Source organism: Triturus cristatus, chromosome 6 (assembly GCF_964204655.1).
Source record: "Triturus cristatus chromosome 6, aTriCri1.1, whole genome shotgun sequence".
In the NCBI taxonomy this organism is placed as follows: domain Eukaryota; kingdom Metazoa; phylum Chordata; class Amphibia; order Caudata; family Salamandridae; genus Triturus; species Triturus cristatus.
In genome coordinates, this window is record NC_140589.1 from 901,009,834 (window position 1) to 901,034,242 (window position 24,409).

General features: G+C 43.6%; 1 protein-coding gene across 2 annotated transcripts in view; it reads right to left on the reverse strand.

Annotated features, from left to right (window-relative positions):
* Positions 1 to 24,409, reverse strand: part of LOC146820763 (MFS-type transporter SLC18B1-like) — a 709,940-nt gene that overhangs the window by 609,886 nt on the left and 75,645 nt on the right. Inside the window, exons 2-3 of one of the 2 annotated variants that reach the window (XM_085611552.1) lie at positions 9,696 to 9,835; positions 9,470 to 9,565 (exon numbers count right to left, since the gene is read on the reverse strand). In XM_085611552.1, coding sequence (XP_085467678.1) covers positions 9,470 to 9,565; positions 9,696 to 9,835 — 236 coding nt within the window. The remainder of the gene's footprint in view (positions 1 to 9,469; positions 9,566 to 9,695; positions 9,836 to 24,409) is intronic. The other variant, XM_085611553.1, reaches the window with a different exon arrangement.

Here is a 24,409-nt window from a genome sequence, read left to right on the forward strand (position 1 = left end):
GAAGCTTGTGTAGTGGACACCATAGCATTGTTAAATCACTTGGCAGATGGAGGACTTAAAGTGTCACCATCAAAGTTGCAATTTTGTCAAAAGGAAGTACATTATTTAGGCCATAACATTGAAAAGGGATTGAGGAAGATAACAGTTGACAGAATCAGAATATTAAAAGGAATGAGAGCTCCAATGACGCAAAGAGAAGTGAGAATGTTCCTTGGAATGGTGGGGTATTGCTGCCAGTGGATAAGTGGCTTCTCCCTGATTGCAAAACCGTTGGTGCGCCTGTCATGAAGTGATGTGAGAGACCCCATTAAATTAAATAAAGAGGAGTTGGCAGCCTTTAGGCGATTAAGAGATGGATTGTGTGAAGCGCCAGCATTAGGTATGCCTGATTATGACAAAGAGTTTGAGTTGTACTGCAGCGAGAGGAATGGATGTGCACTTTCTGTATTAATACAGAAACATGGAAAATTGAGAAGACCAATTGCATATTTTTCATCTATGCTAGACCCAGTAGCTGTAGCTTTACCTGGGTGCCTGAAAGCAGTGGTTGCTACCTGTAGGAGTCTGGAGCAAAGTGAAGGAATTGTGATGGGAAATCCTGTACGAGTGTTTGTACCTCATGATGTGGCAATCCTTTTAACAAGGAGCCGAACGCAGTACATGACACATAGTCGGCTGACTAAATATGAGAAGGTCATTTTGGGTGCAACGAATGTGAGTCTCGTGAGATCTCCGAATGTGAATCAATCAACACTGTTGCCTGATGCTGAGAATGTTGAAGTCAGAGACGAAGTGGATCATGATTGTTTGGATGTACTGGATTTCTGTACGAAACCACGTCCGGATATAAAAGATGTACCTTTGTCTGAAAGCGATTTTGTGATGTTTGTAGATGGGTCATGCTTGAGAACGGAGGAAGGAAATTTGAGTGCAACAGATGCAGTATGCACAGTTGCAGCAGTAATGGAAGCATCTTACCTGAAAGGAGTAAAATCAGCCCAGGTAGCTGAGCTTGTGGCTTTGACTAGAGCATGCAAGATAGGAAAGAATGTGAGAGTGACTGTGATAACCGACAGCCAGTATGGTTTCGGTGTTGTGCATGATTTTGGCCAGATATGGCTACAGAGAGGATTTTTGACTTCGAGTGGAACTCCCATAAAGAATGCTGAAGTGGTTGGGAAATTGCTTGAGGCGATACAGCTGCCTAAGCAATTGGCAGTTGTAAAGTGTGAGGCACATTTAAAAACTGGAGATTATGTCGCAATTGGCAATAAGTATGACAATGATGTGGTTCAATACTGCGCACGCAATCAAAATTCTATAAATAGGGCGAAAGAGAGGGAGATGAATTCTTGCACTGTTTTGTTTACTAACATTGTGGGTACATGGGAAGAAGTGAGGCAATTGCAGGAAGAAGCAGGAGATGAGGAAAAGAGACAGTGGGTAAAAGCAGGATGTGTACCAAGGGAAACAGATCATGTGTGGGTTTACCGAGATGGAAGACCAGTCATGCCTGATAGCATGGTGTCTGCCATGGCACGGATGTATCATGGACAGGGACACATAGGGAGAGACGCCATGATAAGGTCTTTTAAACAGACCTGGTACAATGCAAAATTCAGACTTGTAGCAGAAAGCCTTTGTCAAAGATGCCTTATATGTCAGCAGTACAATCCTGGAAGAAAGACAGTGGTGAGTCTAGGAACAATAGGATGAGAAGGTGGGCCTTTCACCAGAATACAGGGTGATTTCATCGAGATGCCTCCCTGTAACAGGTTGAGGTATGTTCTAGTAATGGTCTGTTTGTTTTCAAGGTGGGTAGAAGCATACCCCACAAGAAGAAGTGATGGAATTACAGTAGCAAAATTACTGTTGAGAGAGTTCATTCCCAGATTCGGGTTCCCAGTAACAATTGAGTCAGATAGAGGAAAGCATTTTCATAATGAGATCGTGAAATTAATTTGTGAAGCATTGAATGTACAACAAAAACGACATTGTGCCTATCGCCCAGAGGCTTCTGGTGTGGTGGAACAAGTAAATGGTACCATCAAAAACAGAATAGGGAAAATGTGTTTAGCCACTGGTTTGAAATGGCATGATGTCTTGCCTCTGGTACTCATGACTATTAGATCAATTCCAGACAGAACCACAGGGTTGAGTCCTCATGAAATTATCATGGGAGGAGAAATGCGTCATGTGTTCATACCAGTCAACAAGCTATTGCCTATAACTGATGACTTGGTGTTGGATTACTGTAAGGGCCTGGCTGACACAGTGCATTCTGTGTTTCATCAGGTCGATCGGATGCCACCACCCTTGAAAAGAAGCAAGCTCAATGATCTAAGCCCAGGGGACTGGGTAAGGATTAAAGTACACAGAAGAAGGAACTGTTTGGTCCCACGGTGGGGAAAATCACGACAGGTGATTTTAACAACAACAGCTGTGAAGTGTGCTGGGATCAAGAACTGGATTCATGCCAGTCACACATTGAGAATCCCAAATCCAGTGGATAACAAAGAAGGAGAATAATTCAATGAATCAGAAACAAGTTCTGAATCGGATGCTGAGGAAACGAGAACAAGAGAAAATCCTGAAAGGGGGGGAGACGGAGCCAAATCTAATCGTTGGCCAAGGAAGTATTCCTTTAAGAAGAAGATTACAGATTTCTGATACCAGCTCAGACTCAGAGACTGAACAAGTACCTTTGCATTCGGGAAGAGAAAAAGATAGTGAAAAGACAATCAAAGAAATTGCTGATAAGAAAGTTCCAGATGAAAAGCTGAGAGAGATTCCACCTGAAATATCAAAAGTAGATGAACGGGTGCCAGATACAGAAAGAGAGGGAAAGGTTCTTGCGGAAGACCCCCGAGGAGGTGGAAGGAACTCAAACATCCAGTTAGAGGAAGGGCCAATTAGTCAGCAGGAAGATTGTGTGCAAGAAACACAAGGAGGGACAGAAGTAGGGCAAATAAAAGAAGTGGTGGAAAGAAAAACAGCTGAAAGCAAAAAGACAGTTGAAACCGAATCTGAAGATAGAGACGAAGAAATACCAGAAGGTCTAGTCCTGAGAAAAAGAGCATGGAGAACTGAAAAGAATGTTAAAGGAAGTAAATTGAAAAGATCAGCAAGAGATGAAATCTGGCCAAATAAGATAAAGAGACTGAGATATCGATTGACACGAGTAAATTCGACCAGAGCAGAACAAGTGAATGAAGTAACTAGTCAACAAAATTCGAAAACAGAGACAATTACAGCAACAGAAGAGAACAAGAGAACCAGAAAACCTAACCAGAGGTATAGGTCGCCAGAATGGACGTACGTGGCCCTGCCTGAAATAAAAGAAGAGGCGGATAGCCAAGGAAACCCAGAGGTGACTGTACCAGAAGTGGTTGAGGAAGAAGAAGAATCGGAAATCCTGAGAGTTATCTTGTTCGATATTGGAGAAGAAACGGATGTTCAGGAAGTCCTGTATCAAGATTACGAGAAAAGGGTGAAAGATGATCAAATGCCAAACTGAACAAGACAAAAAGAAATACTGATGAAAAGACAATAAAATACCGGAAAAGACATAACTAAATAGAACCAAGTAGGTGCTTAGAACCTTGGGTTAGACAAACTAGTCGTGAAGTAGAAGAGGCTAAGTCAAAAGACACTGATCATTTTACGAAATGGCAAACATGGAAGGTAGAAAAACTAAATGTGTGTTCCTGAAAAGATGGATTAAAATGTGTTGTTGTTGTACAGGATTACTGATGTTTTTATGGAGTGTTTTGGCTCTAATGATCTCATTTAAAGTTACAATAGATACAATAGAAGGACATAGTGAGAATAAAACTAATATAGAAAAGATTCAGAAAGTATATCCGACTAAAATAGATAAAAATTATTTACATAAGGATAGGTGTATAAATGATTTCTCTAACAATGTATTCTCAAAGTTATTGTATGAATATGTAAAGACAATGGATGTAAGGGACTGCTACGTTTGCATGCAATTACCTGCATCTGTATCGGAAGGAGTGACTTACCATCACCTCCCAATGACTTATGGAATAACATGTAGTGTAATAGCTAGTCTGTTTTATAAAATAGGGAAATTAGAATATTATTTTTCAGACGTAGACAACATATTTTCACAAGTACCTGTAATTAACAAATTGAATAAAGTAAAGCCTGCAAGGGTGTTAGGTGAATGTTTCCTAGAGACTAAAGAACTAACATTAGAATCTATTTTTAGAAACAATCTGACTTGCAGTTTAAAGAAGGAGGAGAGGATGTTCTTAGATATGGTTGAAGAAAGGAGGGCAAAGATGCAAAGGAAAATACCTGAAGGGAAGGAAGAAAAGACTGTTTGGGACGTTGAAATGGAAAAAGCATTTGAAAGGAGGAGCTAGTTTAACTATGGCTTTAGAGTGGCCTCAGAAGGGGAAGTTGTGTATTAGAAGAAATCAGACTGCCTATGATAATTACTTTGTAGGTAATAGTGAGTGCCATGATACATACCGAATCATGGGTGGAGGGCGATTTAAAGGAGGAAATGATCCAGTTTTTCCTGGGTTATATTTTATCTGTGGGAACAAGGCTTATTATCAGTTGCCAGACCATTGGTATGGCACATGTTATGTAGGCCTGGTTTTTCCAAAGATATTCCACATGGGAAGAGGAGAAGATGGTGTACATAAGTTAGGTAGTTATCTAGCGCGGAGAAAAAAGAGAGTCTTGGTCAGAAGTTGTAGGAGATATTTTTGGAGCATTGATACCAGCAGTGGGAATATCTCTGAATGCAAACAAAATTAGAAAATTGTCAACAGTAGTGGATCGCTTGTCAACAAGCACCGCTGGAGGATTCTTATTGGTAAATACTGAAATGGTTGCCATGCGTGCTATGGTAATGCAAAATCGACTTGCCCTTGATATATTATTGGCAAAAGAGGGTGGAGTCTGTGGGATGCTGAAAGTCCAACACTGTTGTACTTATGTTCCAGACGAAAGTAAAGATTTATCTACATTAAAAACGATAACTAACTTGCATGAGGAAATTGCACCACTGGAGGTTGAAGGTGTTTGGGAAAGAATTGGAGGTTGAAGGTGTTTGGGAAAGAATTGGAAAGAAAGTTGCTGCTATTAAGAATTTCTTGCTAAACTTGAGTAGTACATTTATAGGTAGAATCCTATTTCTATTAACATGTGTGATTTTCCTAGTATTAATATTGAGATTAGGATGCTTATGTTATAAAAGAAAGAAAATACAGAAAGAGTTAAAAAGAGAAAAATTAAAGAGAAGACAGAATAAAAGACAAGAAAGAGAGTTTGAAGAAGTAGAAATAGAAGAAATGAAGGATAGCATGTATAAAACGGCAAGGAGAGAAGAAGTTGGGGTAACAGAACTGTAAAATTAACATTAAGAATTCATTTCACTCTCATAACAAATTGATACAAAATTTTAAAGGTGTGGTGATAAAATCACCAAAGGGGAGATTGATGGAACGGGTAGTACAAAATGTTGTATACCCCTCCTATTCTGCATGGATACAATCATTATATAATCTATTAATTATAATATTACTGAATGTGTTTGCATTTTTATCAATCAACCTTATTAATATACAAAATATACGTGGACTTGCATCTTGCATGGCTAAATAACCTCTATGACTAAAAATCGTACGCATACTAATAGTAGTATATGTAGTAAATAGAAAACAGCATGATATATGTGGCTTTATTGATGTCATGTAATGTTGCTCGAGAAGAGGACCATAAGGTGAATATAATTGCTTTAAATGTTGCTTTATGCTAGATAAATACAAGCACATAGATGGATTAGTAAGGGATAAACATTAGATCCATTATTTCTATGTATTAATTACTCTTTTGTGTTTGTTTTGATTAAGTTACCGTTCGGGCCTAAAATCCAAAATGGCCGCTGGCACGACATGACGAAGTGGCCACTGTTCCACGAGGCATGGAGTGAAACGCGCAGCAGCGGAAATGCTCCAGGACCTCGACATGACCTGTGTCCCGAATATACTGGGGACAAGGACACTGTGGGAAGACAGACAAACAGAAGACAATAGCCCATCACAGTAAAACCAGAACGGGCTGACTTTACTTCAAACTGTGACATCATCCCTGAACTGTACCAAATTCCCAAGAGTTTCCATCGAACGATCCTGACCGACCAATCACGGTTGTCCTAAATTTACAAATTGTTACATCTTTATTTCATTTTCACTATAAAAATGATGGTAGAATAGAAAGGGTAGAAGATTTGTCCGTCGTTCGTCCACGACACTTTGGGCCTACGTTGCTTTGCGTAACCTTGCCGCTTGGAGGATCTGCATGCTGCCCGATTATCTGATGACTACGAACTCTTCCTGAATTTACGGGCAATGATAGATGCTTGCACGCCTTCGGTCCTTTGCCGATCATTGGGACTGTAGCGTGCTGTGCATAAAGCGTTAAGCTTGGCCTGCTTCCGGACGATTGACTGCAAATTTGACTAAGCAGAGCCAATGAATTAGAGGACTCCAATTAGACAGAATAGGTAAATATGATGTTCCGTGAATTATTGAAAATTTGATAATCTCTTTGAACTTTACGAACTAAATGGAAAATTTTAGATAAATAAGATATTGATTAACTAATAAAGTGACTCTTTGATTTCTTTGAAGATGATAAGATCTGAAATCTTAAATGTGTTTAGCTGGTTCTAAATCACCATCAACCAATCCAACTAATTGGTCCATCGACCAAGTGGGAGGAGTGCCTTGATGTTTAGGGTTAAGGATCTGAAGGTGAAGGGCATTAATGTATATTTGTGAATAACTTTTCCTCCCTATAGGTTATAAGGTGTTCCCCCACATGTTGAGCGCATGAACAACTCATCCTCCAGTGTGTGCAGACTAGTGTAAGTGATTGAGTGAGAGTTGGTGTTATGGGCCCCACCAACGACTGCATGTACGAATGAATTAGTGTAACGTCGGGTTTGCAACGCTGGGGAGGATATTGGTGCGTTGTTACCCGGTCTTGCGCTCCATCACAACCAAACACATTACCCGTTTAAATCATGAATTCAACAACCGTTATCTAAAACGAGTCACCAAAATGACTGCCTACCATCCTCACCAGGAAACTACTTCATCTTTCTAACTAACCCTGACACCACTAGCTCTCCTTATGCAAGCAACCCTGCATTGCTCAGCAGGCTACAAAGCCCCTCAAGTCTGCTCACACCTTTTCGCTGTTTCAGCCTCTCCCTTGACTCCACCAATTAGATGAAGAAGTCCTTATCTCTGTCCCTCTGCTACCCCTCTCTAAGGGGCATATCTACAAGGCTGCTATAGAAAATTATCGCTGCTTTTGCAGCCGTTTTCGGCCAAAAAGCGGCGATAATTTTATCGCCTAATTAGCAAGGTCACGCTAACGCGTGAAACCTTGCATTAGCGCACAAATTCTTAACGCCCAGCTTTGCATCTCTAATGAGATGCAAAGTGGGCGTTCCTGACCTGACATGACTGGAGAAATGTCGCTATGCGACATTTCTCCTATCATCAAGCCCCACGCTATGAAGCATAGCGGCAAGAAAAGTAGTGATAACCCCTGTTATCGCTACTTTCCTTACGCCTGCTTCAGGACTGACTTAGCCATGATATCCTATGGAAGGTGGATATCATGGCTCAGTTTGTGAGGTCCTATCAACAAGCTAACGCCACACTTCGTGAGATTATCGCTGGGTTTCCAGCGATAATCTCACGTTTGGCAGTTAGCACTAGGATTTTTATTGCTTTTGAGATAAGCGTTGCTAATAGCACGCTATCTCAGCGATAAAAATCCACGCTAGCCGGCGATAATTATCCTAGCGCTAAGTGCGCTTAGCGATAATTATCGCCGGTTGTTGCTGATATGCCCCCCTATTCTTCATAATCTTATTCTTCTGCCTTTTCTCCACTCATTCCCCAATTTATTTCCATCGCTTGTTTCCCCTTATTTGACTGTCTTCTGCCCCTACCATGAGCATCCTTTGTCTCATCTACTTCTCTTCTTCCTCATTTTTCTCTACTTCGCCCGTTCCCTCCCTATTCACTCCTTGCTCATGTTCGTTCCGCCTTTCTGTCTTCCCTTAACTCCTATGCTATACTGCGCCTGCTTTTCTTCTATCTTCTTTCAGCTGTCTCTCTGCAAGAAGAGTCTGCACATATGCTTTTATCAGGCTGTACCCGGCCATGTCAGGCTATACCTAGTCAAACAGAGGTTGTCTCTGTGGAAAAAGGAGCTTCTGACAGCATATGAAAGTTTTGCAAGGTCATATATGATGAGATTTGACATTAGATTTTGGGTCAGGGCATTTTAGGCTAAGTGTGGAAAAATGATGATTGTACTTGGGCATTAGACGGTTGCGTCTATAATGGCATGCCCCTTTGGTGATCACTGTTGCCTCGGGGATAAAATGCAGCATCCTGCTTTAAATATAGATAAAAACTTAAATATTGTTATCTACTTTAGTGTCTTTTCTATTATTATGCTGACTTGTGTTTATTGTAGACCTAACAAGTTCAATATTATCACCTCCTGGAAAATTAACTCGTGTTGAGGGTCTGGAGATCACTTACAGGCACATGCATCAAAGGAAAAACCGGTCGCAAACGGGCAGATTCTCAGAATCTGCCCCTTTGTGACCGGTATTTTTGCATTTGGGATGCTTCATCCCACATGCAAATATCGCAAATGAAGGAATCGCAAAAGCCTACGTTGATGCATGTGCCAGATGGTGTGAGGTCAAAAGGAGCAAGTCACAATGTGTGATGTCACTTCCGCTATCGATGGCAGTTTATTTGACATCTATGATTTGCAAGTGATTATTGTATTATTTTTTAAATCATTTTCCTAAACCAAATTCAGTGAAAATAGTTGCCATTTGATATAACATACTAAATAGCCAATTAGCAATTCGATCAATTAGTCCTATTCTAAGTACAAATATCAAAATTCTCAAAAGTATTTGTGCACTTAAGTTATATTTCAATGTGCAAATTAAGGCATTTATGAGGACCAAATTCTTGAAAATGCAACCATAAATGCTACCTCAAATGCGGAGGCTTGCAGACCGAGGAGATGAATGTCAGTCAAGAATAGCCAAGAGGTAGCAAGTGCTTGTACTTGGCTTGTACTTTGCTGTGCTGGCACTGTCATTGCAGCCTGTAGTTTCAAAGCTCATGAAGACAGCAGATTGACAAAAATGTAAAGATGGTTCCAGGAAAGCAGTTACTTTCTGCAATGTGAAGTCCTTGCGTTTCCCCTACCTCCGTAGCATCACATGGCAACATTTTGAGAAGAAACGCTTGGAGAAGGGTGTCCAGCTTCTACTGGTATTGATGTTAAAAGGGTGCACAACATCACTCCTGTGAGCTCTAACAATTTGAAGAATTGACATCCATGAAATAGTATCCAGAATTATGGAACTACTTACATATCGTCCCATGACCAACGAAGATATGAAATTGAATAAGGCGAAGCATCCAAAAATCAATCCAACAACAAACTTGCTGACTCCTTTCTTTGCAGCCTGCATGGGAGATACAAAAACAGCAAAAAAGCAGCATGAATAGCAGAACAAGATGGTTTTACAATGGGCAAAAGTGCGGTCACTACATTCATGCAAATATGGACTGCTTGTTGGCAAAGGAACCACTTACCTCTTGGGGGAAAAGGGGAGCTAATATGGAGAAGGTGATTGTTGAACACAAGTTAATTGAAGCACATGAGATCACTGTGAAAATCTGTTCTCTTGAAAACTTTCTAGATTCCTCTTTGGATGCTTCTGGTGTTTGACTTTCTGAAAGACAAATAATGAATTGTACATTTTGGGATCCTGCATTACAATAAATTTGGAAAGCAGGGTATGAGCCCCCACCCAAATCATTAATTCAGGACCTTGTAGGGCAGAAGTGTATGTTTTTGAATTTAAAGCAGAACAAAACACAACTTATGTCAAGAAATCAAACTACAATATTCCCACAACAATATATTAAAGTGAAAAGTATGTAATAAGTAAAACCACCAAAACTGTCAAGGAGTTATACATTGTGGACACAAGTCCACAAGCTAAGCACCAACGACAGTCAATGATCACAAGTGCATTTGCAGGCTCAACCAAAGGAATGTGGGCCCTGTAAGCCTATCGTGTTGCCTAAGTCAAAAGTTTTACTGTTAAGCTTATGGGGTCATTTAGACCCAGGGGGACGACCCACCAGTCCGCCATTAGTGCGGACGTCATGACCTCCATTACCCAGAGAACTGTTTGCATTAGTTAGATATTCCTACCAGCAAGGGCGTAGGAGACAATACATTTCCTGGGGGGGACGGGGACAGCCTTATAACCAGGGCCATTGGAATTGTGTGATTGTGCGGTCGCTAAATTCTTTGCAGAATTATAGATTTGCCACATAATCCACCATCTGCGGCATAATCTGCAGATTTTAACCCAAAAACAATTTGTTTCTAGCTCAAGCAGTTCAAAGATTAGTAAAAATGCAGTGAAACATGTTGCCGCGCAGTGGAAGGCCCTTTGCAAAGCTTGGCTGGATACCTTTCTGTTGCTTAGTGTTATATTTAGGAATTAAACTGGTACAACTTATGTCCAGATATTGTTATCTTGTTAAAAAATTAGAAAATAATGAAGAAATGCTATTAAAAAATGTGCTGCATTATGCTGCATAATTTGCTTTTTGTTGCTGAATAATTTACTCCACCCCAACGCATTATGTGGCCATTTCCTGCTGCATTATTCCAGTAGCCCTGTTTATAACCCAGTGCAAAGCTGGGTGAACCTGCACACTGAGCTTCCATACCCCAATTCCCTGGCCTGTGCACGTCTGCCACTCCTATATCACATTAAGGGGCGCAGTGTGGAATGGAATATTCATTGACTTCCTTTTCATGATGAATCAGTTAAGATACAAGGCAAAAGATTGGCTAAGAGATTTTGCCGTCAGGAACACAAGAAGTTTAATATATGTGGAGCTACAACCCCCTTCTTTAAGACCCAAAGATGGCCGGAGCCCACTATATACCTTTTCATTCCACGCTGCTTAAGTCAATGATGTTGGACCATCAACCTCCCCTAACCAAACCCACACATCAGAGTAAGCCCTCTATCCATGTGATATATGTGCTGCCAGTACAAACATTTTACAGACTACAATACAATATGCAATCTAACCACTGTGATGGTCAAACTGTGTCTTGCTATTTAGGGCCTTTTGCACTCGCTCTTATGGATTTGGACTGCACTCACTGTATTTCCTTGTAACACTGTGAAATATGTGCAGATTTATGCAGATGCATTGATATGAACTCTGCATTGCTGATGCCTTGCTCTGAGATTGCAATAATCTGCTCTAACGAGTTTAAACTGTGTTTAGAAAGTGCAAGTAGCACTCTTTTTTTGGCTAGGAGAGTATGTTGTTTAAATGTGGGAAAGACAGGGTTTTGTGCCTGATTGGCTGCTGGAACTAGGGCTTGGGCTAGAGTTTCCATCGGATGTAGGGCTTAGGGTTTCATGCCTGATTGGCTGCTGCAGCTAGGGCTGAGACTAGGGTTTCTATTCGATGTAGGATTTAGGATTTTATGCCTGATTGGTTGATGGGACTAGGGTTGTGATTGGCTGTAAGAGGCAGGTGTACTGTTGGTCCTATGGTTTAGGGCTAGTAGCTGTGACTGGTTAGGGTTCCCATTGGCCGAAGGGGTCACATGATTACTAGGGCTATTTAATCATAGGGTTCAGGGTGTCTCAGACTGGGCATCAAAGCTAAGGGCGGAGAGGACTAGAGCAGTTGTCTGTTTAACCCCTTCGATGCTCATGACGGAATGGTTCCGTCATGAGCATCGGTGCCCCTGTGCTCATGACGGAACCATTCCGTCATGACGCCAGGGGCACGAAATCCCTCTGCTGCAGACAGCAGAGGGATTTCTATTTAATCCCTTTGACCTTGGGAGCTGGGGAAGAGCTTCCCCAGCTCCCGAGGCCCCCTCCCTGGTTTCTGTGCAATGAAGATCAGCGCGCACGTCGCGCTGTCTTCATTGCACAGAAACCGAAACTGAAATGAGCCTTTAGGCTCATTTCAGTTTCACTTTCTATGTGCTCATGGGGCTATCTCAGCCTCCCGGGCACGTAGAAAGACGGGAGAGGTATCATTGGAAAGGGGATAACCTCCCCTTTCCAATGGTACCCCAGTGGATCCCTGCTTGGGGATCGCCCCAGGAGGGCGTACCCCAAGCAGGGATCCACCCACTAGACACCAGGGAGGGGGGACCGGCCCCTTGGGCAAGGGCTTTTGCTCCCCCCAAATATTTTACATGTTATTTAGTCTTTTTGCCCCCCCGGGGGGCAAAAAGCCCACTAGACACCAGGGATATTTACTTCGCCCACATAATTTATTAGGGTGGGGGCTGCCCATAAAGGGCATGTCCATGCCCCCACCCCGCAAAATGTACAGCCTTTCTGCCCCCCCGGGGGGTAGTTGGGGGCAGTAGCCCCTAATCTGCCCCCCGGGGGGCAGAAAGCCCACTATACGCCAGGGATTGTTTTTTCTTATAATTTGTGGTGGGGGCTGCCCAATATGGGAATGCCAATGCACCCATCGACCTCCGCAAAAATGACCGCCTTTCTGGCCCCCCTGGGGGGCAGATGGGGGCATTAGCCCGAAATCTGCCCCCCCGGGGCTCAAAAAGCCCAGTAGACGCCGGATATTTTTTAGGCAAATTTTAATTAGGGAGGGGGCATTGGCATGCCCGTTTTGGGCAGCCCCCACGCTAATTAAAATTTGCCCAAAAAACTCCCTGGTGTCTTGTGGACGTTCTGCCTCCCCTGGTGAGCAGATGGGGGCATTAGCCCCCAATCTGCCTCGCCGGGGGGGGGGGAAAAAGCCCACAAGACACCAGGGATATTTTGGGGGCAAATTTGAATTAGGGTGGGGGCTCCCAAAATGGGCATGCCCATGCCACCACCCCCGCCCACAAAAATAACAGCCTTCCTGCCCCCCCGGGGGGGCAGATGGGGCAGTAGGCCCCAATCTGCCCTGCAGGGGGGGCAAAAAGCCCAATAGATGCCAGGGATTTTTTGGGGGCAAATTTGAATTAGGGTGGGGGCTTCCAAAATGGGCATGTCCTTACCCCCACCCCCCACCCGCAAAAATACCAGCCTTCCTGCCCCCCTCGGGGGGCAGATGGGGCAGTAGCCCCCAATCTGCCCCCCCGGAGGGGCAAAAAGCCCACTAGATGCCAGGGATTTTTTGTGGGCACATTTTTATTAGGGTGGGGGGCCCCAAAACGGGCATGCCCATGCCCCCACCCCCGCAAAAATTACAGCCTTCCTGCCCCCTGGGGGGCAGATGGGGCAGTGGCCCCCAATCTGCCCCCCTGGGGGGCAAAACGCCCACTAGACGCCAGGGATTTTGTTGGGCAAATTTTAATTAGGGTGGGGGCATTGGCATGCCCATTTTGGGCAGCCGCTACCCTAATTAAAATTTGCCCAAAAACTCCTTGGCGTCTAGTGGACTTTCTGCCCCCCTGGGGGTCAGATGGGGGCATTTGCCCCCAATCTGCCCTGCCGGGGGGATAAAAAGCCCACTAGACGCCAGGGATTTTGTTTGGGCATATTTGAATTAGGGTGGCGGCTTCCAAAACGGGCATGCCCATGCCCCCACCCGCCGCCCGCAAAAATAACAGTCTTTCTGTCCCCCCTGGGGGCCAGATGGGGCAGTAGCCCCCAATCTGCCCCCCTGGGGGCCAAAACACCCACTAGACGCCAGGGATTTTGTTGGGCAAATTTTAATTAGGGTGGGGGCATTGGCATGCCCGTTTTAGGCAGCCCCCACCCTAATTAAAATTTGCCCCAAAAACTCCCTGGCATCTAGTGGACTTTCTGCCTCCCCTGGGGGGCAGATGGGGGCATCAGCCCCCAATCTGCCCTGCCGGGGGGCAAAAAGCCCACTAGACGCCAGGGATTATTTAGGGGCAAATTTGAATTAGGGTGGGGGTTGCCCATAACGGACATGCCCATGCCCCCACCCCCTCCCTGCAAAAATCACAGCCTTCCTGCCCCCCCTGGGGGCCAGATGGGGCAGTAGCCCCCAATCTGCCCCCCCGGGGGCAAAAAGCCTATTAGATTCCAGGGATTTTTTGGGGCAAAATTTGAATTAGGGTGGGGGCATTGGCATGCCCGTTTTGGGCAGCCCCCACGCTTATTAAAACTTGCCCCAAAAACACCCTGGCGTCTAGTGGACTTTCTACCTCCCCTGGGGGGCAGATGGGGGCATCAGCCCCCCAATCTGCCCTGCTGGCGGGGCAAAAAGCCCACTAGACTCCAGGCATTATTTTGGGGCAAATTGTAATTAGGGTGGGGGTTGCCCAAAACTGACATGCCCATGCCCCCACCCCCTCCCTGCAAAAGTTACAGCCTTCCTGCCCCCCGTGGGGGACAGATGGGGCAGTAGCCCCCAATCTGTACCCCGGGGGGCAAAAAGCCCATTAGATTCCAGGGTTTTTTTTGGGCAAAATTTAATTAGGGTGGGGGCATTGGCATGCCCGTTTTGGGCAGCCCCCACCCTTATTAAAACTTGCCCCAAAAACTTCCTGGCGTCTAGTGGACTTTCTACCTCCCCTGGGGGGCATCAGCCCCCAATCTGCCCTGCTGGGGGGGCAAAAAACCCACTAGACGCCAGGGATTTTTTGGGGGCATATTTGAATTAGGGTGAGGGTTGCCCAAAACGGGCATGCCCATGCCCCCACCCCCTCCCCGCAAAAATTACAGCCTTCCTGCCCCCCCTGGGGGACAGATGGGGCAGTATCCCCCAATCTGCCCCTCCGGGGGCAAAAAGCACACTAGACGCCAGGGATTTTTTTAGGCAAATTTTAATTAGGGTGGGGGCATTGGCATGCCCATTTTGAACAGCCCCTACCCTAATTAAAATTTGCCCAAAAAACTCCCTGGCGTCTAGTGGACTTTCTGCCCCCCTGGGGGGGAATAGGGGCAGTAGCCCTCAATCTGCCCCCCTGGGGGGGCAAAAAGTCCACGAGACGCCAACGATTACGCTGGCTGTATTTATGTGTGGGGGTGGGAGCTGCCCAGAATGGGCAAACCTATGCCCCGACCCCACACAAAAATAGCCACAGTGTTTCTGCCCCCCTTGGGGGCATTTTGGGGCAACCCCCTTCCCCCCGATATTCCCCCCCGGGTGGCAGAAAGCCAACTAGGCACGGAGTTGTTTTTAGCAATATGCCTACCTGTGGATTTTGGGCCCTAGCGCAGCCGGCTCATAGAGAAACCTACCAAACCCACACATTTCTGAAAACTAGACACCCGGGGGCTTCCAGGGAGGTATGGCTTGCGTGGATCCCCCAACGTTTCCTTACCCAGAATCCCCTGCAAACCTCAATTTTAGCTGAAAAATCACTTTTTTCACACATTTTTGTGTGGGAAAGTTGTGGCATAACCGGGCTCACACAAATTTCCCACCACCCAGCTTTTCCCACAGGTCTCCCGATAAAAATGGTGCCTCACTTGTGTGGGAGGCCCAGGTACCCGCGACAGGCAAGGGCCCAAAACGTAGTGAGGCAACATCAAAATTTCCTATCTCAAAACCACCTGGTTTTGCACGGGGGTCACCTGGGTTTTTGGCCCCGTGCTCGGCGGCCATCTAGGGAAACCTACCAAACCCACACATTTCTGAAAACTAGACACCCGGTGGCTTCCAGTGAGGTATGCCTTGCGTGGATCCTCCAACGTTTCCTTACCCAGAATCCCCTGCAAACCTGAATTTTAGCTGAAAAAATCACTTTTTTCACACATTTTTGTGTGGGAAAGTTGTGGCATCACCGGGCTCACACAAATTTCCCACAGGCAAGGGCCCAAAATTGCCTATCTCAAAACCACCTGTTTTGGCAAGGGGGGGGGTCAACTGGGTTTTTGGCCCCGTGCTTGGCGGCCATCTAGGGAAACCTACTAAAACGTAGTGAGGCGACATCAACATTGCCTATCAAAATATGTTTTGGGCCCTTGCCTGTCGCGGGTACTCAGGCCTCCCACACAAGTGAGGCACCATTTTTACCGGGAGACCTGGGGGAATGCTGGGTGGTGGGAAATTTGTGTGAGCCTGGATCTTACAAAGTTTAAGGCTCATACTATGATGAACTCTGACATTCTTGGTGTTTTGTATCGCTGTCTGTTATTGTGTTTGTGACTCTATTTTAACAGGGGTTATCCGAGTGGTAGCGGACTACGCTCTATCCCTGTGAGGCAGAGTGGAGTCTATTTCAGGGTAGGTTCTGGGGAGAAAGTTTGTGTTACTGGTGGTAACTGTATTAGCGAGAATACTGTGCAGGCTTGCATCTCAAGGTGAGATTACCCTATGAAGTCTTTCTTGTTTATTGTATGTATTCCCCCCTTGCAGCCAAACACATCGCAACAAAAGCCTAAATATTCTCGCCAGAGGTAGAGGGTCTGGTTATACGGGGGCCGTTCTTTTTCTTTACAGGTACAACACTAGAATCAGTGTTCCTTCTCACTGTAGCAAGGAGGGTGGAGTAAAGAGGTTAGGATAGGCGGAAGAACGATAATGTTGTTCCTTGTGTTTTTCAGATCTCCTTCACTGCTGTCCCCTTCCTTTCCTTCCCTCGCTTGATCCTCCCACTGACCTGTGCCATTACGGCTACCAGGCTTGGGTAGATCGAGAGGTGGACCATAATAGCAACAATCCGATCCCGAGGACTGAACCAACGTGACACCATACCTCCCTCGCCATTTCCTATCACGAGCACTAGGCCGACCCACACAAGTGAGGTACAATTTTTCTCGGAAGACTTTGGGGAAGGCGGGGTCGGTGGAAATTTGTGGATCCACGCAGATTCCAGAACTTTCTGGGTAACAGAACCTGGTGGGAGGCAGCTAAGTCACCCTATCCTGGATTCCCCTGTGTGTCTAGTTTTCAAAAATGTATAGGTTTGCTAGGTTTCCCTAGGTGCCGGCAGAGCTAGTGTTAAAAAACTACAGCTAGACACTTCGCAAAAAAGGGTACATTTTCATTGTGAAAATGTGGTGTGTTCACGTTGGGTTTTGAGCCATTTCCTGTCGTGGGCACTATGCCTACCCACACAAGTGAGGTGCCATTTTTATCGGGAGACTTAGGGTAATTCAGATTTGTGAAGCAACTGTTATTACCTATTGATTTTTGATGCATTTCTGCCTTCCAAATGAAAGACATTGTGTTAAAAAAAAGTCATTTTGAAAAATGACCGATAATTCTCATGCTAGTATGAGTATTCCCAATTTCGACAATGTGCAAATATGTACTGTTTCTAAACTCTATAATCTGTTTCCATTTCAGAACCTACAAGTCCTATATATTCCCACAACCAGGAAGGTTCAGCGGATGTAACAGTATATTGCTTTTAAAGAGCTGTGATGATTAGAAGAAGTTACAGGTGAAAACGTTGACACAAAAGGTTGTTTTTTTCAACTAAGTTTTAATTTTTCCTATATTTAACTGTTAGTTTCTATAAAGAAACCTTGATGGATCTACACAAATGACCCTTTGCTGAATTCAGAATTTTGTCTACTTTTCACAAATGTATAGCTTTCCACGATCCATTATTGCTTTCACACCCATTTCTACCATTAACTGGAAGGAGGTTGAAAGCACAAAAAATAGCAAAAATAGGCTATGTCCCAGAAAAATGCCCAAACTGTGTAAAGAATGTTGGTTTTCTGACAAAAGTCTGTCATTCCCTAAAAGCTGGGAAAATGGTGATTTCAGCCCCACAAACCTTTTTTTGATACCATTTGCAGAGAAAAACACAGACGCTTTCATTTGCAGCCCGTTTTTCCAATTTTTCACAAAAAAAACAAATTTACATGCACCCACCCTACTGCAGTCACAACCAGATTAACACTCTCACAACAAATGTACTCCACCTATTTACTACAAGCTAACCCTACACAAAGTTCAATGTCTCAACACCCACAACATAACCCCATAAACCACACCTATAAACCTTCTACCCTAGCTACCACACATTTGCACCATCACTTACAAACAATACACCACTCTATCCTATACCACTAACCAATCCACTCATCACAAACACAAGCCAAATCCACACCATGCGTAACTATATCCCATCCAGACATGCACTCCCTGCTCTCATTACTCCTAACAGACCCTTCTTTGTCACCAGCACACCTATACTCAGCCTTTTCATCTACCAACACCCTCCTTTTCTTTCCATCACAATAACGAAGCCACTCAACACTTACACTCCACTGCACCACACTTATTACCTTTTAGCAATCAAATCAAACACTCAACTCTAGTTCATTCCCTCTTACACACCACAAACTCTATTCACAGACACATCACCATCCACTTTCCCTCACAAATTCCACTCATCAACAGTACTTTACATACAAAACCTTCTCAGAAAACAGATACATCAGCACCTCCTTTCACAACTCCTCAAAAACAAAACATAACACACACACCAGCACAACAAAATCTCTCACACAAAACAACACTAACCGACACACCTGAAACCAGCTTACGTGCATCCACCTATTGACAGCGGAACCAATTCAATTTTGAACACTTAGAAACACAGCAAACATCCAGTAAAGATCTAGACACAGTAAATTCTGTTCAAAACTATATAAGTGGCTACAGGAAGCTTTTGATATCCTAATACCACTAAAAGCAACACAACAGAACAAAAGACAACATCATCTTGGAGAAATACATAGCTAAAAGAGTTAAAATAGCAAATTAGAAAGCAGCAATGTGCCTGGCTCAAAACAAACACCAACCAAGACAAACTTCACTCACAAAAACTTAACAGATTATACAACACATTTCACACAATTAATTTATGGACCTGGTCAAAGCAAGCAGTCCTGCCAGCAGCCTTTCTGACCCCTGTCCACCACAAACCTTCCATAAAATTCTTCTAACAACCTCTGCTGCCACAATACTAAGAAGAATCATCAACAATTCCTTAACTACTGTTATAGTTCCAGAAGAACTAAAAAAGTCATACATACGCACACGACGGAAGACAACAAACCTGGACGCGCGGAACCCCAACAACTCCAGACCAATTACAAATGGACCTTTCTTGGGCAAACTGATAGAAAGAGCAGCATTTGCCCAGATGTCACAATTCATTGAAGATAAAGCCATACTTTCAGACTTCCAAACGAGATTCCATCCAGGAAGACACACAGAATCTGCCCTTGTTGGCACCTGGGATGACCCTAAGAACACAGTTGACTGGAACGGGGTTGCTGCACTACTGCTCTTGGACCTCTCAGATGCCTTTGACATGGTTGGCCATGACACTATGGTACAAAGACCCTACGAAGCCGGCATAGAGGGGCCTGCTCTCAACTGCATCACATCCTACCTTCACAACAGAACTACTGTCATCCCTTCTCTTCCAAACCATAGTTCACAAAAGAAGTGGTTCCTCAAGGCTCTATCCTTGTACCCATGATTTTCAACATCTACATAAAGTCATTACAGGCACTAATCAATCAATTTCACCTCACATGCTATAACTATGCAGATGACACACAAATACTCCTTCAACCTGAATGCCCCAAATACATTGGAAACTTACCAATTTTCAGTTGATTCAGAGCCATGGATCAGTGGATGGCATGGAGCCATCTCAAATTGAATGCTTCCAAAATGGAAATACTCACATGTGGCGATTGGAAAAATTATGACCCTCTCGCCACATTGCCTGATGATCTGGAAACACCGCTTAAAGTATCAAAGAAAGTAAGAAACCTCAGACTGATCATGGACTCAAAGCTATCAATGAATGCCCAAGTGGACAAACTAGCAAGATCAAGCTTTGTTACTATAAAAACTCTAAAATGCATCTTCCCCCACCTGGGATTCCCACACAAGGTCCAGACTACTATCTCTCTTGTTCTGTCTAAACTCGAATACGCCAATAGCCTCTACCACAGATCACCTTTAACAATTATGAAAAGACTACAATAGATTCAGAACACTGCTGGACTATTTTTACATAAAAAACTGCAAGCCCATATCTCCCCTTCCTTGAAAGCCCTACATTGGTTACTGGTTGCCAGAAGATCCACGTTAAAGCTACTTTGTATCACCCACAAAGCGATACATGGAACAGGACGGCTTTTCATCAGGAAAAAAATCACAAAGTACATTCAACAAAGGAACCTCTACTCTAGAGTAGCACCTTTCCTCAAAACCCCACCGTACCAGAAAAAAAACATGGGTGGCACATCCTTCTCCATTCTAGCAGCTAAATTAATGAACTCTTTACGCCCAAACATAAGATCCATGGATAACCACCTTATCTTTAGAAGCCTACTCAGGTATTGTCTCCTCCCCACATAACCACCATACTCAAACATAAATAACAGCATATCCCTCTGTATATAACATGTATAACTATTATGTTTTTAAAGATATATATATTTGTTAGCTCTGCTTAACAAATGTACATATTACTTATAGTTAAAATGGTCTATGTTTAAACAGTATATGTCACTACTCTTTCCAATGCACTACCCTATTTCTCATCCAATGCCTCTCTCAATATATCGACTTCCTCCACTCTCCCATTCAATCCAAACCCCAGACCACTACTATGATCCCCAAAATAACCCTTTCTAGACTCTTCCCTCCTCTACCCCTCCTTGCATCATCTCAATTCAACTCAATTAAAAAATTACTTTATTTAGACAATAAAGTCTATCAAAGTGTCTAAAATTACAAATACCCCTAACATGATGATTATCACAATTTTTCAAAGGTCTCCATAATTTAACAAATAATTCATAATTCATCATCAGTACTTACTAGTAAAAAATGGTTAAAATACGTATCAGTGTAAAATGGATAGCTTAATAAAAATACCTTTGATTGAAAAGCGAAGCAATACTATCAAAGCATTAGAAGTTAATTTGATTAAGAAGTACAATTTTTCAGAAAACCTCCACTTCCTCATTTTGAGATTCAGAGTATATTTTTAATTGGTTCTCCATGCATCCTAGAAATTTTACCAGATTTGTAATCACTTGCGGCTGCTCGTGGAACAATAAATAATTAACAGCAGATGACAATGTACGTGTCCCCTCCTTGATCCATAGGAGCCTGAGAAATCTTCTGCGCTCAACCAGTAGTATGGGACATATACAGAGCAAATGAGTTATTGACTCCTAAGATAGGTTGCACAGCCGACATATTGTTGATTCTGATTTGTCCGCCCATGGTGGAGACAGATCTATAGATGAAAAGGTTCCCACACAAATCTGCAGAAATTTCTTCTTATGATAAGTGGAAAAAGGTTCAGTGATATATGTTTGAGGGCCTTGTCTGTCATAGCTACCAAGGACCAGGTAAGCGTGTTTTCTTTTAGTAAATACTCCTTGATCCGATTTCCATGGCATCATTTTCCAATTCTCTTCAGGAGTGTTTTGAACTGTAAATTAGTTCATTTTAAGTGCTATAGTTCCCTTGATTGAGTCTGAACCAGGGCTACATCTAGGGATTGTGACCAGATGTTTGAATGTTTTATGCTGTCAAAGCCCGCAACTTCTAGCCTGATGAGATGTTTTAATGATCCGTGCACAGCAGATATTGTAAAGTTCAGGTATTTTACTATCCCAGCCATTTGTACAAGCATTTGATCCTGTAGTGTGAATTCCATCCTAATTTGTGCAAAGCCCGCAACTTCTAGCCTGATGAGATGTTTTAATGATCCGTGCACAGCAGATATTGTAAAGTTCAGGTATTTTACTATCCCAGCCATTTGTACAAGCATTTGATCCTGTAGTGTGAATTCCATCCTAATTTGTGCTGGCGAGGTGTTACCTGGCAGTTGAAATAAAGACCTGAACACTGCGCTCTGTGCCTTGTTCAAAAAGGGCCCCAATTTACCCGGATAAGCCTCTGAGCCATGTGACAATGTTGGCACGAGTTTAGCAGAGACAATTTTTAGTAGTGACTCGAAAGAGAACTTATTTGTGCCATTGGATATTGTCCGAAAAGCACCTTGCAACTCGGCTAATTTTGGTTTTAGTGAGTTCAAGTGTAGTAAATGACCTCCTTTGTTATCCAGCCAGCAACCCAGATATTTATATTGATTTGTAATGGTTAGGCAATTGTTGTCAATGTACCAATGGTGCTGTTTAATCTTTTTCCAATAAAAAATAACTATGTTTTTTCATAGTTGATCTGCATATTTTTTGCCTTACAGTGCGTGTCTAGGGCGTCCAACAATCTTTCAAGGCCCACCGGCGTCTGACTCAGCAAGATAACATTGTGCGCATACAGCAGAGAAGAGATATGTTGATTTGCCAGTTTGGGAGCATGACTGTTAACTAAATTTAATGCAGGAACCAAATCGCCCATGTACAGATTAAAAAGGGTTGGTGCTAAAACACACCCCTGTTTGACACTTTGCTCTGTGTTAATTTTATCTAAGACTGCCATACAACCTCCTAGTTTTACTCTCACCCATGTGTGGGTATAAAGCAGTATGATGTATTGCAAAAAAAGTTCTGGAATTTTCCAAGCAGTAAGTTTGGTCCACAGTAGGTGACGGTTGACGCTGTAAAAAGCTTTACTGTAATTAACAAAGCAACAAAACAACTGTTCCTTTTTCTGAATTTGTTGGTGGCAAGCATCCTTATGGCCACCAGATTGTCTATGGTGCCCGCTTGCATTGTGAACCCAGTTTGGTTGAGACAGAGCAGGTTCTTTGACATTGCCCAGTCTTGTAAGTCCTTGAATAATAGTGAGGCAAAATATTTTGCGTCAATGTCCGTTAATGCAATATATCTGTAACTATCTGGAGTAGAGATAGGGCCTTTTTAGGTCGAGCCTCTAGAGGCAGCGCGCGTGCGCTGCTCGCTTTGCTAGGCATGCAGTATTCAGTATGGCGTGGAAGCTCAGCTCACTCTCCGCCCACCTTTTTAATTGGTTTAGGTCCTAAATGCGGCCTTCTGATTGGTTTTAGGCCTGTTAGTCCCGCCTCAAGACGGCCATGTCGTCATTAGTATCCTTCCACGATTAAAGGCCCCTTTACTTCAAACACTATTTTCTTCTTGTGCCCCCCCCCGCAGTCCAACCGCACTCCCGTTCGTGCCTTCTCGCACGCCCTCACTCCTGTTTCTAATGCAATAAGTCTGGCGTAAATGCGAGTCCTATTGCATTGCAAAAGCTTGTTTAATTCAACTCAACGGAGTCCCAATCGGCGTTAAGAGGTTACTCCATATATCCCGTAATCAGACTTGCCGAGTCTTCATGTGCGCTTAATGATTAATGAAAATGCCTCTCCGTTAGTTGCCATGACAGCGGGAAACTCGACACCGCCCAGGAATCTGCCATTCAGAATGCATGAATTAAGCAGAAAGTCGCCACGAGCAAAGCCTTGAGCAGCTTCACCGAGTGTGCAAGATGCTGACCGTCGAGCCGCCCGTAGATTACCGACTATTAAATATCACAGTCATTATTGTATTAATGGGCGAGTCATTTGCCGTTCGTGTTGTATTACCAAGGTCATTGTCTATGTGATATGATGTATTTAAACAAAAAGTGGTATGAGAGGTAAGTAGACGTATAGATGATTTAAATAAACATCATCTGCCTTAACCCACAACTGCTAAAACATTTTTTCAGTTTTAATACGCCTGCCCAGCCACAAATTTACTGGGTCAGTGGATTTAAATTACTTATTTTACTCTATTTGAAATTCTACGTAGCTTTGCTCTCAGAGAGGAATTTGGAGGTTTGTACATTGTAAAGCATACTACTGGCAGTCTGATTTGTGCTGTAAGAAAGCATACTTATTCATGCCTTCCTTAGATCGATCAGTTGTTTCCCACATTGTTCATCAGTTGAATCTAAACTATCTCTCAGACATTAAAATGCGTTTGTGAATTAGTCACAGCCTGTTTTAGGAATATCTGGCACTAAACACCTACTCGGGCGTTTCTGCTGATCATTTAATTTTGCATGTGCCAGAGAAGAAATATGTTTTTCTGTCTCCGAACCACAGTTGTAGAATTTCTTGCTACTATTCCTCCTTCAAAAGCATTCACTAATGAGTAGTTGTCAGGATTTAAAGCATATCTATTCTAGAAAGAATGCCTCCTTGCTGTTCCCATGGTTCCTTTCTTTGGAAAAGAAGAAATGCAGGGTGGTTGTTGTCTGAAGAGGCCCGGACATCCTACATAGGGCTTTAACCCCTTCCCCGCTCATGACGGAACCACTCCGTCATGAGCCACGGTTGCGCTGTGCTCATGACGGAGTGGTTCCGTCATGCTGTGGCCGTTGTTCTATGAATTCGGTGAGCCGTGTTTGAG